Below are 15,682 nucleotides of genomic sequence, written 5' to 3'. Positions count from 1 at the left end.
ACCATCATGTCACCACTTGGTACAGTAGTTGTTCATATTGTCCTATCAGTTTTGTTGGAGTCATCGCATAATTAGGGAGAAATGTGTGGTTAAACTGGTATCTGGACTAGTTTGATCCACAAACACAACACAAGTGATAACAAACAAGATGTCTCTAAAGCATTCATTGGAAAAGCCACATCTCCCCCTCATTTGCAAACAGCTTTGCTTTTGCTTAATCTGCCAAGGTTTTGATATGGGGAGATGAACTAAAGAGTTCTGTGGTAAGAGATATTGGGATGTTTTGAGGTGCATTTCTTTTTATGTGGGAGGATAAAAGAAAGATGTTACAATTTTTTTATACCATTATTCAGCTCTGGTTTGTTTGGGATTTGATTATTATCAATAATACGGCTAGATGTGATATCACATAAAAACAGAACCTTTCATGTTACAGGTGCACATCTCTTCCTATACTGTTTTTCAGACTAAGGTCCTCTATCCTGGAAGAACGCAGATTGGCCTGTCTGAATGGATTGTTCACTATTTAAATAACCGGTACTATTAAGGTGCAAATTGCAACTTTTAAGTAATGATTGCTAATAGTCTTATGTTTACTGCCACACAAGGCCTTTCATGAAAACAAAATCTGCATTATTCATTTCTAGCTCCAGTAAACAAAGTAAATGCAGCTGGTTGCTCTCTCTGTTCTACTTCTGAGCTTTAGCTTCTTAAACAAGGCAACCTATCAGGGCTCAGCAAAAGGGAGAAAAGAGAACCAAAAGGAAGACCCCCCCCCCGAAAAGTGTTGAGTATAGATTTCTTTGAGTAAGAATAAGCAGCAAATTCATGAGCTGCAAAAATAAAATATGCACACAACTCAACAATCTGCAGAAGGAAAGCAAGGCTTAAGCTTAAGGAATTGTGTTTAAAAGCTGTTTCCAAAATACAGAAATAAAAAAATGCATTTAACATATCAATTTAATTTCAGTCCTAGGTTTTTTCCTTTCCCCTAGGTATGATGGGTCACCATGGGATGGCTGCTGTTCCCCGGTGACAGCTGCATTTTTAAAAATAATTTGGAAACAACAGACTGGGCCTGAGTTGCATCTTTCTTGCCACAATGTAATCCCATTGGCTACAGGAGAATTCCTTCTGACTCACAGCCATGGGAGAAGAGAGGAATTAGACCGACAGTCTGTAAAGCACCTTGGGCTCTTTAGGGATGGAAGATAACAATGCACATGTAATACATCATTACAAATAAATGTATGATGTAATGTCAGGGACTGACCTAAAAATATTCAAACATCTGCTCAAAGAATTATGCAGACAATAGTGAAAAAAAGAGAACAATACTGCTGAGAAATGATTCAAGGAAGCACATGTGTTTGACATCTCTGCTTTCCTGACTCAAAGTATGATTTTTAAAAAATGATTTTTAAGGACAAAATATGCCATCATCAACTCCAAACAGCATCCCTTTACACCACTGGGTTTTCTTACAATACTCTCTAATATCTGATATAAGGAATTCAGAGTTTCAAATTAATAATAAGGGGGAAATTGCCCATGTAGGTAGATTTTTATCAAGCAGTGGGGACATCCCTGCTGATTTACTTGCCTGTTCTCTCTAACCTTTATGCTGTTCATTAATCAAATGAGAAACCTGCTTTCGAAGTCAATGCTTGGACGTAATTATTTACAGTTGTGCAATGGATTTAATTTCAAGCAATGGCCAAGGCAGCTATGTCCGGAATCAGAACACTCGCCATCTTTCTTCTCGGAGATGTTAACTAACCCCCCCACCCCCCAAAAAGTTGCAAACTTCTCTCAGCCAACACAATCACGACCTCAAATGAGTTTAAATCCAACAAGCCTTCTTAACAATATAGATACTTCAGGTTTACAAAAAAAAATGACTTATTAAGGAAGTAAAAGAGAATGATCCTGCCGAACATCTGGATAATCCATTTCCCCCACATTCCTTTCTTATTCTGCCTAAGGCCATGCTGTGGCACAGCAGTCTTTTGAGTCTGGATTCACCTTATAAAACAGAATCCTTATACTACAATTAAGAAAATGTAAGTAAGGTTGGGGTGATGGGTGGAAATCGTACAGGAAGATCGCATACTCGGAAACATATGTAAATTCAAATTAAGGAGTTTCTCATCCCCCGGAAACAAAATGAGTTGGCTTAGAGAGAAAGGAGCAAGTTTGGGCTACCTGTTTCACCATGGAATTACTGGAAGTGGTGTACTCGGGTTATTTATTCAAATGGCCGGCCAACACTTCCACAGCCTTTGCAACTACTGTTTCAAAGTTGTTTTCACAGGGAATGGCATCTTGGATGAAGATCAGAGACGGTACCAAGGTAATGACCTGGGAAGATGTTATCATGGAGGAGGTGCCTGGATGCAGGATATCTTGATCCTTGCGGTGCTTCTGCACCCCCCCTGCCCTCCCAAATTCTAACATACTTGGAGATTGGTGAGGAAATTTTTCAAAGCATTTTTACATCGAGGAGACATCTATTGGGTGGTGGAGAGCAGTCAGGATCCACAATGACCCCAATGCTTTCTTGAGTCATTCAGTTCTCACTTTAGAAGCATTCAAGCCCCTCATAATGAATAAGGCCTTTTTAGCTCGTTCCACACATAGAATCCAAACTCCCTTTCCTTGCTGCTAACAATTTACCTTTTTAAAAAGCAAACAAGGTAAGCAGTAACTATGTGGCTGTTCTGTGGCTCCTTGCCTCTTATGTTGCTGTCTTAAACATTTGCACATCCAGTGAAGGAAATCCCCATATAAGATTCCCCAAAGGTATGTGCCAAGTGCACTTATTGATTTATATGTACCTAAACTAATTTTCTTAACCTAATTTTGGACAATGACAACATTCTAAGCAGTCTTTGTTCTAGAGTTCTCATTCTCATTTGCTTGCTGTTCATTAAGTATTATTTAAGCATTAGTTTAAGTGGTATATTCATAAAAGTTACAATAAGGAATTTGTGGGGGGGGGGAAGAGATGCATAAGTTGAACTGTGTCAAGTTCGCTAAAAGTTTCTCAACCCCTATTTATCAACCCCCCAAATAATTTTTCACCTTTGAATACTTCCTGAGCACTTTGAGATTTACTTAAATTCACATCATGAAACTTTCCCACAGTTGTAATGCTTTATTATTTAGGTTCTTAATGGGAGTTCAGAGAGTTAACTGGTGATTCGTAGGCCAAGAGTGAGAGTAAAAACAAAACAAAACCCCAACAATTTAGCTACTCTGTACAGCACTAATCTAAGTGAACACAAAGAGAAAAGAAAAATCCCACCCACATTAAAGCCAAACAAGATAATAATTGTGCACGTCTGGCTAAGAGATTCTAGAGGGCATGGCTTGCGTCACTAGCACTCGGGTTACCATAGTGAGTGATTTATTGATATATATCAAGAATGAATAGATCAAAGGCAGCAAGATGACAGGTGATCAATCAAATGTCAAATCAAAGCTGGCAATCAACTGGAAACCTGATTTTTTTTTCCAGTGGGTGGGTCTAGTGGCAGAAAAATAAGCTTGCATATTGTACAGCAGAAACCAAACCCCACCAAACTATTTTTTTAAAGCAGTTAAGAAAACTCGTATGAAAACACAGAAAACCAGGACTAAAACCCACTTTGAAATGACTTCTTGTACAGGCCTCTCTGCCCATTTCAATCTTGAGTTTTCATACCACTTTAGCAATTGGCTCAATAATTTTTTTTTAAAGTTACAAACTGTTTTAACGCCTTAAAAAAAATTAACCTGACTGGATTTGTCCCCCACCCCACACACATCAATGACTTTTAAAAATTGAAACCTGAATCACAAAGTGCAAGGGGAGAAAAAACAAAACTTGGCTGGAATTTAGGGATTGTCTCTTAGCCCTCAGAATGTTCATTTTATTTCCTGTTGCAGTTCTTTTTTTTTCACCACGATGATCAAAGGCTTGAAGTTCAACCAGCGGGTTCATCCACAGAGACAATCTCTGGCATTATTTCACACACACACACAGAAACACAATTGTTTGAGAAACAAAGCTAAAAAAGTGTGTTCTTTAAAAAAAAAACTTCCCTTTATAGCAACAACAACAGCAGCAGCAACAAAATCCCCACAATATTCCTATGAATAGGGATGCGAGGAGAGGAGGGGTAGGGGAGAGGAGGAGAAAGAGGTGAGAATCCGAGTGGAAGAAAGTTGGGGGGGAAAGTTTAGGAAGGAGTCAGGATTTGTAGCGCCAAGCCAGGGTTCGAAAGCATTTCCCAAGCAACCTAGGTGCAAAAAACCCCTTGCAGGCAGGGGTTTTTCTATGGGGAGGGGGAGCACTCAGTGAATATTGTCCCAGTTACTCGTGTGTGTGAAAGGGAGAAACGACGGGGAGGTTAAAGAAATTAAAAAAAAAACCTGTCCCTCTCCAAAAAATAATAATCCAAAAGGGTGACCCGAATTTTTTTTTTAAAAAAATGTATCTGAGGGAGGAGGGGAGGGTTCCGAGGTCTAAAGAGGACGCCGAGGGCTGTGGAGAGTGGGTTGGCTTCTTACCTGCTGCCCGCTTAGGTGCCTGCTGTTTCCTCCTTGGCATCGCTGTACTTTCTCCAACCTGACTTCTCAGTCCAGATCCGAGAATCCTCGGAAGCTCGCGGGGCTTGTTTTCTGTCTCTCTCTCTCTCTCTCTCTTTCTGAGTCTGGGCTTTTTTTTTTCCTTCTCCCCCTCGGCTGCTTTTCCCTCCCCAACAATCCAGCAGCGGCAGCGGCAGCAGCAGCACCGAGCACCCCTTCTCTCTCCTTTGGCACTTCAGTGACGAGCTCAACCTGTCCAGATTCTTTATTCTTAATGATTTTTTTTTTGCAAGATCGGCGGCGGGGGGGGGGGGCTGCTTTTCTTTTTTGTCTCTCTCTTGTTTTGTTTGAACTATTGCAAGATTTGCTTTGATGCAAAAGTCCAGGAGCTCCGATGGAAAGGAAAACCTTCACAGTGCTTGGAGGGGAGGGGAGGGGGGAGAGAGAGAGAGAAAATGTTGCTGTTGTTTGAAGTGGATCAAAAAATAACAAAATAGAGGTATTTCAATAGTTTTTTTTTAAAGAAAAAGCAGCTGGGGTGTAGGGGTTTTACTATCTCTTCCCCCCCTCTCTCCCCTCTCTTTAATCCCCCCCCCTCCTCGCCGCCTCCTTTGCGTAGGTCTCTATGGCGGATTGGTGTGTGTTTGCTGCTGTCAGATGCCAGGTTGTGAGTGATATGGAAGAGGACAGAGAAGCTTTGGGATGGAAGGAAATCTGGTGTTCACACACACACACACACACTCATAGACACACACATATGCACGCACCACACACACATACACACACACACAGGCAGGGCGAGGCGATGCCAGCAAACATCGATGCATTGAGCAAACTGTACATTAACAAACTCCTCCTCCGCGACCCGATGACAGGATGAAATTTACTCCGAGCAGACAGGAGGCAGTCAGTTTATTAAAGAGACAGGGCTCTGCTGATCCCAGTCGCTGGGGTGGGAGAGAGCGCGAGTTGGGGAGGGGGAGAGCAAACGACCACCGGATTCCCGCAGCCTTCCCTGGAGTGCCAACCTGTTTGTAGATCCAGATGGGCAGCCGTGTTAGTCTGTCGGTAGCAGCAGAAAAGAACAAGAGTCCAGTGGCGCCTGGAAGGCTAACAAAATTTGGGGTAGGGTATGAGCTTTCATGAGTCACAGCTCACTTCTTCAGACACCTGTTTGTACTCAGCTTTCCCTGGCTTTGCCTCCCCGCTACCCTTTCATGCGATGCCTACCTGGCTAGCCTCAACCTTTGACCACTGGCAGGAACTGAACCAATTGGGGAGGGGGACATTTGCCAAGGTTTAAATGACAGTACAAATTCATTTTTATCAGGGCAACGTATCTGGAAATGAGCAGCTGCGTTCTCTGGATCCACAGGGTTGCCAAGTTCCAGGCAGGGCCAGGAGCTCTCTTGGAATTACAACTGAGCTCTGGACGAGACAGTTCCCCTGGAGAAAATGGTAGGTTCAGAGGATGGTGTCTAGAGCATCACACCCCTCCTGGTTTCCCTCCCCTCTCTCATGTCAGAAGAAGGGAGCTCTGACTCTCGAAAGCTTGCACTCCGAAAATCCTCTTGGTCTCTGAGGCACCACTGGACTCCAGTCCTGCTGCTACCCTCCCCAAATTCTGCCACCCCAGGCTTCACAACCAAGTCTCCGAGAATTTCCCAATCTGGACCAGGCAACCCTATGTGGATTGGGTGAAATCGAGAGTGGGACAGAGCATGTACAGAGTCCCCTTTGTACTCTCCAGAGATTGCTTCACACACCTGTTTTCCACCCCTCCCATCCCGAACCATTTGAAAAAGAATTTATTGTGGTGGGGGTGGGGAGGAGTTCCCTCTCCTCTTTGATCCACGCACACCCACCCCACACTGGAGAACGGTACGTGGTAAAGTTCTCTGTTTCCCACACTTTGAGAAAATAGGCTGCTGACAAGCTCTCGCCAGCAGAGAGGGGCACACAGGAGGTGTTGGGTTGCCTCTGGAACAAACTGTGTGAAGTTTCCTTTATTCCCTCCTTCTCTGTTTCGCCCAGGTGTTTGGCAGCGATAGTCAGATCAAGGCTGCAGCTGGTTTATACACTGGTATACCATGAAAGGAACTCCTAGGAAAGGAGGAGAAGGTTTTAGAAAGGTGATGGAGAGAGACAGAAGGAAAGAGAGGGTGAAATGAGGGCATCAGAAAGGGTGAGATTCATACAGCACATTTTTTCCTATTGCTTCTGGGAAGGGGAGGCATTTTGTGTCCATTGCATATGAAACACAGGCACCTCTAATTTGACTTGTGCCTATCTGGTTGTGGACCTGCCACCAAGCACAGCTTCCTGCCATGTACATGCCAAGCTCGCTCTCCGCACGCGTGTTTGCCACACGTACGCGGAGAGTACACAGGGCTCCTTCACCTGGAAGTGATATCCGTACAGGAAATCATCTTGGGTGAACTTGGCCCTAAGGAGGAAGTAACATTACAGCCCCACTTGTGTGAGAGTTATCCAGACATATTAAAAACATCTGGAGGATCTGCCGTTAGGAGGTTATTGACATTCAGCTACACTGACACAGAACACACGGAGTGCAAAGTGGAAGAAGGAGAGGCCGTGTGGGGCAGAAAGGGGACACACAGCTTGAGATCAAGGTTCTTACCCTTCTTCAGCTATTAATTTACTGGTTTCTTTGAGGAAGTTGCCCTTCTCTCAACTCCATTTTCCCATCTGTAAAATAAGAATGAGGGCTATTCCAGGTGATTCCGCCTTTGATGCTTGCAATAAATGTGCACTTGTGACTCCATTTATTCATTTAGCGGACTTAAGGGTAAAAGCTTTGCCTGGACTCTGTCACTTCAGCCTACGTACCTCCCCCCCCCCACATATTCTACATGCTACCTGCACATAGAAAAGTAATATTGTGCAGGATTTCAGACTGATTTTTTTTCTTTTCATAAGGGAACATGCAAATATTTATTATTTAAAATATTTATTAGCCACCTTTCCTCCAAAGGTGCTAATGTCAGCTTATAATGTAAAATCAAAAACAGCAGTTGAAGCAAAATTAAAACCACAGTTGAAATACATTTAAAATGTTGTCCTAAATACAATAGTCTTCAGCTGTCTCCTGAAACTAGAGAATGAGGGTACCAGGCACAACTCCTGGGGAAGATTGTTCCACAATCGGGGGTCTGCCACCAAAAAGGCCCTCTCCCACATGTCACCAACTGAGCTTCTCTGATTGATGGGACAACCAGGAGGGCCTCTGCCTATGGTCCTTTATATACCCTGGTCCTAAGCCATGTAGAGCTTTAAAGGATAGAACCAGCACCTTGAAATATGGAACCGGTCACTTCTAGGCTGAAATGAACTGGCCAGGGAAAGCTTTATTGTTTGTTTTTCTGGAGTGTTGTTGCCGGAACTCCCCCCCCCCATATCTTCTGTTGTAGGGATATTTCCCAATACACAATCGAAATATTTTGTCAATGGGAAAATAAAATGTCCTCTATGTTCCCTATCTCTGTATGACAGATCGGAGAGTAATGTTAGTGAACTTAATCCTTACCCTGGAAATGAGCGGATGCGCACATACCAATAAATACCGGAAGAATGTTATAAGTGCCGTCGAATTTAGCATTCCCATGAGCGCTAAGAACTCACGAATCTACCTGGCTGTGTATGATCATCTCCTCAGAATGGGCACAATATTTTACAGATCAGGTTTCCATGAAAGAAGTAAAACTAACATCTGGATCCAATTGGAAAGAAGAGTAAAGATAAAATGTGCAGGCAGTTTATTCCCAAGAAGAACATAAGAAGAGCCTTGCTGGATCCAATCAGTGGACCATCTAGTCCAACATCCTATTTCACAAAGGGACCAATCAGTTGCTCTAGAAGACCAACGAACAGGGCAGAGAGGGCAAGGATGCCCACTGATGCGTTGCATCCTAGCACTGGCAGGCAGAGGTTCACTGCATCTGGACATAGAGGCTTCCTTTAGTCATTACTGATGAACCTCTCCTCTGCAAATCAGTTCAATCTCTTTTTTAAGCCATCTGCATGAGTGACTTCACTGAATCCATTCTCCATCAACTCCATTAGGGTCTCCCGAGTTCTAGCACTTTGGGAGAGGGAAAAAAATGTTCTCTGCCCGCATAATTTTATAAACCTCTACCATGCTCCACTCCGTTGCCCTTTTTCTAATCTGAAAAATGCTAGACTTGTAGGAAAGGTGCCGTAACTCTTTAATCCTCTTGGTTCCCCTCTTCTGCATTTTATTCTGGCTCTGCAATATCTTTTTTGAGGTACAGTGACCAGAATGGTACACTAATGAGGCCTTGCCATAGATCTAATTTATTTTAATTTTTTCAATTAATCCATTTATATCCTGCCTGTTTCACTGATGGGGATCCAAAGCAACTCTCCATGCTATCCTCACAACAACTATATAATAATAGTAACATTCGATTTATACACCACCCTTCAGGACAACTTAATGTCCACTCAGAGCAGTTTACAAAGTATTATTATTATCCTCATGACAATCACCCTGTGAGATGGGTGGAGCTGAGAAAGCTCTGAGAGAGCTGTGACTGACCCAAGATCACCCTGCTGGCTTCAAGCAGAGGAGTGGAGAATCAAACCCGGTTCTCCAGATTAGAGTCCTGCCGCTCTTAACCAATAAACCAAACTAGGAGATAGACTGAGGGTATGAGACTTGCCCAAGATCACCCAGCAAACTTCCATGATGGAGCAAGGCTTTGAACCTGGGTCTCCCAAGATCCTAGATTGATACTCTAACCACGACACCACACTGGATTTTCAGTTGCTGCCTTTTTTGCTTCTGTTGCACACTGATTTAACATTTTCTTTGAACCATCTACTACAACCCCAAGATCTCAATGATAATAACCCAGAGGTAATTTCTCCCCTTGCACCTGTGAGTGGTTCTGAAATCTTGTTTACACTGGCCATTACCGTAAAATTTATTGTATAAAAATGATAGATAACAATTCTCAAACCTGCTTCAAAGGGCAACACTTATGTTTTGGAGCCTGTTACAAATTTACTTCAGGCCACTTCACAGGCTTCTTCGCGATAAACAGATATTTGCCATCACAAAGCAGTGTGCTGCCCTCTGGCTCAAATTGAGCCAGGATAACAATCCCGCCTGACCTCAGTTGTACCTCTGATATGTTTACACTGTTATGAATCCAAGTCAAAGTTGGAGCCTGTCAAAACCAAGACTCATTGGTTTGTCTTAGTGTAACTAATCATGTAACCCAACAGTTTCAAGAGTTTTCTGTGCTATGCAGAGGTGGGGGAATTAAGCCAAATGAGTTGTATCAGTTGTTAAGTGTTATAAAAATACATTCCTTTTAAATATCTTTAGCACATTTCTTCCAAATCGGTAAAACTATCTGTGTGGGAGAGGGCATACAAGCAAATACAATCCTACTGATGAGAAAAAGACTTTCAGATACATTAAAATCCTATGGCTTTGTCTCTGTAGAATTTCTACCTGTATAGTTGGTCGTTTGCATTTCATTTCCTTGCTACCTGATGGCAAGTTCTCCGGTTTAAGAAACAGCAGGGCTTTTTTTCAGCAGGAACGCAGTGAAACAGAGTTCCGGAACCTCTTGAAAATGATCACATGGCTGGTGGCCCCACCCCCTGATCTCCAGACAGAGGAGAGTTTAGATTGCCCTACGCACCGCTCAGCGGCGCGTAGGGCAATCTCAACTCCCCTCTGTCTGGAGATCAAGGGGCGGGGCCACCAGCCATGTGACCATTTTCTCCGAGGGCAACCCACTGAGTTCCACCACCTCTTTTCCCAGAAAAAAAGCCCTGAGAAAGAGCAATCCTGTTTAAGAAAGAGTGGAAGAGCTGATGCTTTGGGGACAAGATGAAAGTCTGAACAACCCATTTAAGACAAGAGCAAGAGTCCAGTAGCACCTATAAGACAGATACAAGTGTCTGTGATTCACGCAAGCTCATACCCTACCAAAATTGTTGTTAGTCTTGTAGGTGTTATTGGACTCTTGCTCTTTTCTGCTGCTACAGGCAGACTAACACAGCTACCCATCTTGATCTATTTCATTTAAGACAACTACTGCGTTAATCAGGATGACTCACAAACCAATGGGAGAGTCTTTCACTCATAAAAACAGTATGTGCTTTTCAAGTTCCCTCCAGTCTAGGTTCATTTATAGTTCCCAGCCCTCTACCAGAAAGTGCTGGGAAATTTGGGGGTGGAGTTTTAGAAGGAAATGATGTCACTTCTGGGTGACACTCTAAGAATTTCCGCTACTCCACTGGGGGAAATTCCTACCACCACCATTGATCTCTCTTCATCTCTTGCTCCTCAGATTATTGAGGGTTCATTTCTTGGCATCTCTGGGTAAAGATCCCAGGTAGTTGGTGGTCATTTTCTGCTCTACTGTTTTGGCTCAAAAATCCCATTTTTCCATTTCGTAAATTGACCCTTCAAGCCTTTATTTTCATGTCCTGTTCTGTTTCCTCCTGCTCCCGCCCCCCCCTCCCACACACTACATTTATACATTTTTTTAAAAAAAATCTGTTGCATATCCATGGTCCATACCATGTAAAATCTGTAAAAATAAAAAATGGAATACCAACAGTGAACATGAGCAAAATGCAAAAAAGCTAATTGTGGCAATAATATATGAAAATAACTAGAATTGAAAAAAATACTTTTGGACATCCCTACCTGCTGAGACTCTAGAGAGCTGATTCTCCCTCTCCCCCCAGTAGACGATACTGAACAAGATGGATCAATGAAGCTGCCATTTTCTCTGGCAGAACTGATCTCTGTTGCCCAGAGATCAGCTGTAATTTCAGGAGAACTGCAGGCCCCACCAGGCGGTTGGCAGCCATATGTAACAACAACAACAAAAACTGTGCTTATATGCCTCTCTTCTAGACAGATTCTGCCCCACTCAGAAGGGTGAACAAAGGGTTGTTGTTATCCCCACAATACAGCTGGGGAGCTGGGGCTGAGAGGAGTGGCTTACCCGTGGGCTCCTGCTGCGCTTGTGGCAGTAGTGGGATTCAAACTAGCAGAGTGCTGATTTGCAGCCCAATCATTTAACCACTTTATGTAGCCCGGATGTTCTGTTAAGGAAAATGAATACTGTCATTTGGTTTTACAGGGGTATATGAATTGTACTTGAACAAGTTGCCTTTCACACACACACACCCAAAATCTTCTGATAATCTGGACCGTGAGAGGCAGCTTTCCTCATAATCAGCCATTTGAGATAGTTCTTTTCCTTTTGTTCTCCAGAGAATGTGGTTATAATCCTGGAGGTCTCTGCAACTTTTCAGTTTACAATATACAATATGAGATTAAAACAGAGATGCTCCCCTTCCCCTGCTTTGGGAAAGAACAAAAATGCAAAGATGGGATTCTAGGTACAACAGCAGCGGTGTCTTAATCTGGGTTTTTTAAAAAAATCATTATATATAAATGGAGGCATTAACAAGGCTTGGTTGAGAGGAGACCTACAGATTTATGGCTTCCTGTCTCCACCAGCAGATGTCATTGTGGCTGGCAGAACGAGAAGGAATGGGGGTGGGATTACCAAGACCTGGAGGGAGGGAGAGAAGAATCTCGTGTCCATTTTTATACATTGGCCAGAGTCCGTTTACAATTCTGAACAGAACTGACACTATACAGCATCTGTGGGTTTGCTCCTTCTGTTATTTATAACTAAGTAGGAGAAAGTCATCTCGCTTTCTTTTAACATGAGAAAAGCCCATACGGTTTGCCAAAAGGATTTTTTGCACATTTAGTGGTGGAAGGAGAATTTTTTAAAAAATGAACAGCAGGCACAGAGTGTCTTCTTCATGAGTGTAAAAGAATGGGCTCAAAGGGAGTTTTAATGTTCTCTTCCAAAGCCGAAGCATTTGATTCTGGCACAATCTTATGTTTGTATTAGATTGAAAAGCAGCACTTCTTCTTCTTAGGTGGGCAAAATGTTATGACATGGCAGAAACTGGATCCTCAGATAAGAATAAGGCTGCAGACTGATGAAGCATTCTTTAGACCAGCGGAGCTCATTTAGAAGCTTCACTTTTCAGTCCAAAAGTGCCGTTCCTCTCCAGGGTACAGCCATGGGTTCAAAGCAGAAGCCCTCTGTGGTCAGTGGTGATCAGCTGACACTCATAAGGGTGCCAAGTAGGATCACCTGGAGTTCTCCTGGGCCGTTTCCAGATGGCTTACCTGCACCCGGGACGTCGCGCCACGTTTTGGATTGTGCCGGGGAAAACGCGAAATATCGCGTTTTCTCGCGTGAGTTTTGCGCAACATCGCGCAAAACTCGCGCAAGAAAACGCGATATTTCGCGTTTTCCCCGGCACGATCCAAAATGTGGTGTGACGTCCCGGGTGCAGGTAAGCCATCTGGAAACAGCCCTGGATTTATAGCTGATTTCCAAACTATAGAGATCAGTTCCCCTGGAGGAAAAGTCAGCTTCAGAGGGTAGATTCTATGGAATCACAGCCCTCCTGAGCTCCTTTCTTTCTCTGGATTCTGCCCTTCCCAAGCTCCACCCCCAAATCTCCAGAAATTCCAAAAGCTAGAGTTGGTGACCCTAGCACCAAGAAACCCCCTACCCAATCGCTGGAGCAGCTTTGAAGTTTTGTCTTTGTCAGTCCTTGGCAAGTAAATCCCTAACTCCTCCACAGCAATCACACAGGTGAATTGGTTGAAGTAACTTTTATTAGAGATCTATCAGGTTCAAGGTACTCAGACTGTGGAATTGGCAGAAGAGACATATTGAGGGAAAGCATGGTTAGTTATAGGTTAAGGTCCCACCCCCAGGTTAGTAGCCCGTTGGAATTCTGGTGCGAACGCCCGAGACAAAAAGTATCAGAGTTTAGACTACGATAAGTAACAATAGCAAATTGGGAATGAAATCATCCTTATTCTCAGGGAAGATACATTTCAGACTGGCTGCATCTGGTCTCAAGGCCGTTGGCTGCAGAAGTGAAAGTGTTTAACTTCAAAGCAGAGATAGCACACTGAACAAAAAGCACACTAAATAAAAGGCATTGAATGGTACTCAGAACTCTACGTAATGTCAGAGGACCAACAGGTTACATATAACATACATGTGGCATGTACTGCAGGCAGGCATACATGACAGTCATTTTCTAAAGAGTTTTTAAAAATTAATTAGGCAAATGGTGAATGGATAAATGGATGAACATGCTTCAAATGGTGCTTAGAATGTTTAATAAGGTTACTGAACTGCCTGAAAGAGTGAGGAACTTGGGATTCATGGATATGAAGGTCTGCTGTACAAACTGCAAAGCTAGAATGAAACTGAGCTCCTGCAAAGAATTCTTTGCTGCATTCTTTTAAAATAAATATACTACTTGTGTTTTCAGGGAATTTTCAGGGAATAATCTGAGCCCTCACTTTATGACCCTCTTCTCTCTCTCTCTCTCTCTCTCTCTCTCTCTCTCTCTCACTTACATACAGACACAGACACAGGGAGAGAAAGAGAAAGAGAAAGAGAAGAGAAAGAGAGAGAGACCTTTTCTTCATACAATATTTTCATCTATTTGGCACTATCTTAGAGATCTCCCCCCACAATTCCTACACTTTATTACACACATATTTAGAGCTTTTCTTGCTCCAATTTGCCTCCGGACATTTTTTTTATTAACTGAATGGCTGTGTAGAATATTTGTTAATATGCCGGAGAATAGGACTGGAGAGACCTACTTTGCCATGAAGTTCATTGTGGGACCTTCGGACAGCCAGGTTTTCTACTTATCCTATCTCACAGTGTTGCTATAAGATATATAGAGAAGGAAAGAACCATATATGTTGCTCTGAGCTTGCTGGATGAAGAGTGAGTGAAGCTATTAGAAGCTCTGGGAATGATTTATATAGCTAGCTTTGGAGACCTTTATGGATCTCCTGCATCTTGGCCTGTCTTTATCTAGACTAGAAATGCTTATGAACTTCTGAATTGTGCATTTTCCCCTCTGCTCTGTAATAATCTTAGTCACCTGGCCATCTGTCATTCATGCCTGGTTTGGACTGGAGCCCTTGGACACCATTGGTACTGTCCAGAGACATCTCTAGGAGCTACTGAAGATGATGATCACTGCAGGCCTCAGATAGCGCTGTAGGTCATAGACCACTCAGAGGCCCCTGTTTCACAATGATCCAATTGAATGTTCACCAGGCAATTTGTTGGAGTTTATCCAACCATTGCTCATGTTGCACAACAGCATGTAAGCGAGATTGGCTTGAGCACGTGTGTAGTTTTAGCATATGCACAGTTTCTCAAAGGACCATAAGAACTGTATTTTCCTCATGTCACTAGTTTGCAATATCATCTTTTTTTTAACCCCTTCCCGCATCATCCATACCTGTCACTCATAAATGCCACTCTCTTGCTTTCTGATGCTTCAGAATGTTGACCTCCGTGTGGCCTCAAAGAAAGAATTTAGCAAACACTCTCCTCATTGAAAGATGAGAAAATACCACATTTTGTTTTGCAAGCAAAAACTCACACTGCTGCTTTGCCTGTGCCACTGGATGCAGTCAAAAGCTCCCCCACCTCCATTTCTGACTCAGTGCACACCCAAGATGCTCCAGGATTCCACTACACACACACTTCCTCCTGGATCTGGAATGACATTGTTCACCAGGACATCAGATCCATCTCTTAATTATGTCCAACCAAATAAAACACACAACTGACAATGAGTTCATAAGAAGTTCAGGACATTTGCCATGCCAGCAAATTAATCCAGGGGTGGGATTACCATAATTACTCTAATAGAATACGCTAAGTTCATCCAACAAACTCATCCACAACAAACTTTGCACCACCCCTAGGGCTTGTCTGTCCACTCCCATCCTTTCACATGTATGAATTTGGCCCTCTCGTCCATGGTTTGCTTTAACCATTGTGTAAAAATTGAGTATCAGTGCCAACCATGGTTACCTCCAACCAGGATTACCTTCAAAACCAGAATTTGAAACCAAATGTGTTTGCACAGTCTGGTTATGAGACAATTATGGTTTGCATCAAGCATAGCTTGTGTTCATGCGCACATTGTGCTATGGCATGATTAAAATATG

At 43.0% G+C, this 15,682-nt stretch overlaps 1 protein-coding gene across 1 annotated transcript in view; it reads right to left on the bottom strand.

Annotated features, from left to right (window-relative positions):
- The window catches only part of TSHZ2 (teashirt zinc finger homeobox 2), a 315,955-nt gene extending 311,154 nt beyond the window's left edge, over nucleotides 1–4,801 (bottom strand). Inside the window, exon 1 of the mRNA XM_054981845.1 lies at nucleotides 4,555–4,801. Within this exon, the coding sequence (XP_054837820.1) occupies nucleotides 4,555–4,594 (40 nt within the window). The 5' untranslated portion in view covers nucleotides 4,595–4,801. The remainder of the gene's footprint in view (nucleotides 1–4,554) is intronic.
- Nucleotides 4,802–15,682: the final 10,881 nt, after the last annotated feature.

This window comes from Eublepharis macularius, chromosome 5 (genome assembly GCF_028583425.1).
Source record: "Eublepharis macularius isolate TG4126 chromosome 5, MPM_Emac_v1.0, whole genome shotgun sequence".
Classification (NCBI taxonomy): Eukaryota; Metazoa; Chordata; class Lepidosauria; order Squamata; family Eublepharidae; genus Eublepharis; species Eublepharis macularius.
Note: the sequence above shows the minus strand (reverse complement) of the source record. Positions and strands in the feature narration are given on the sequence as shown.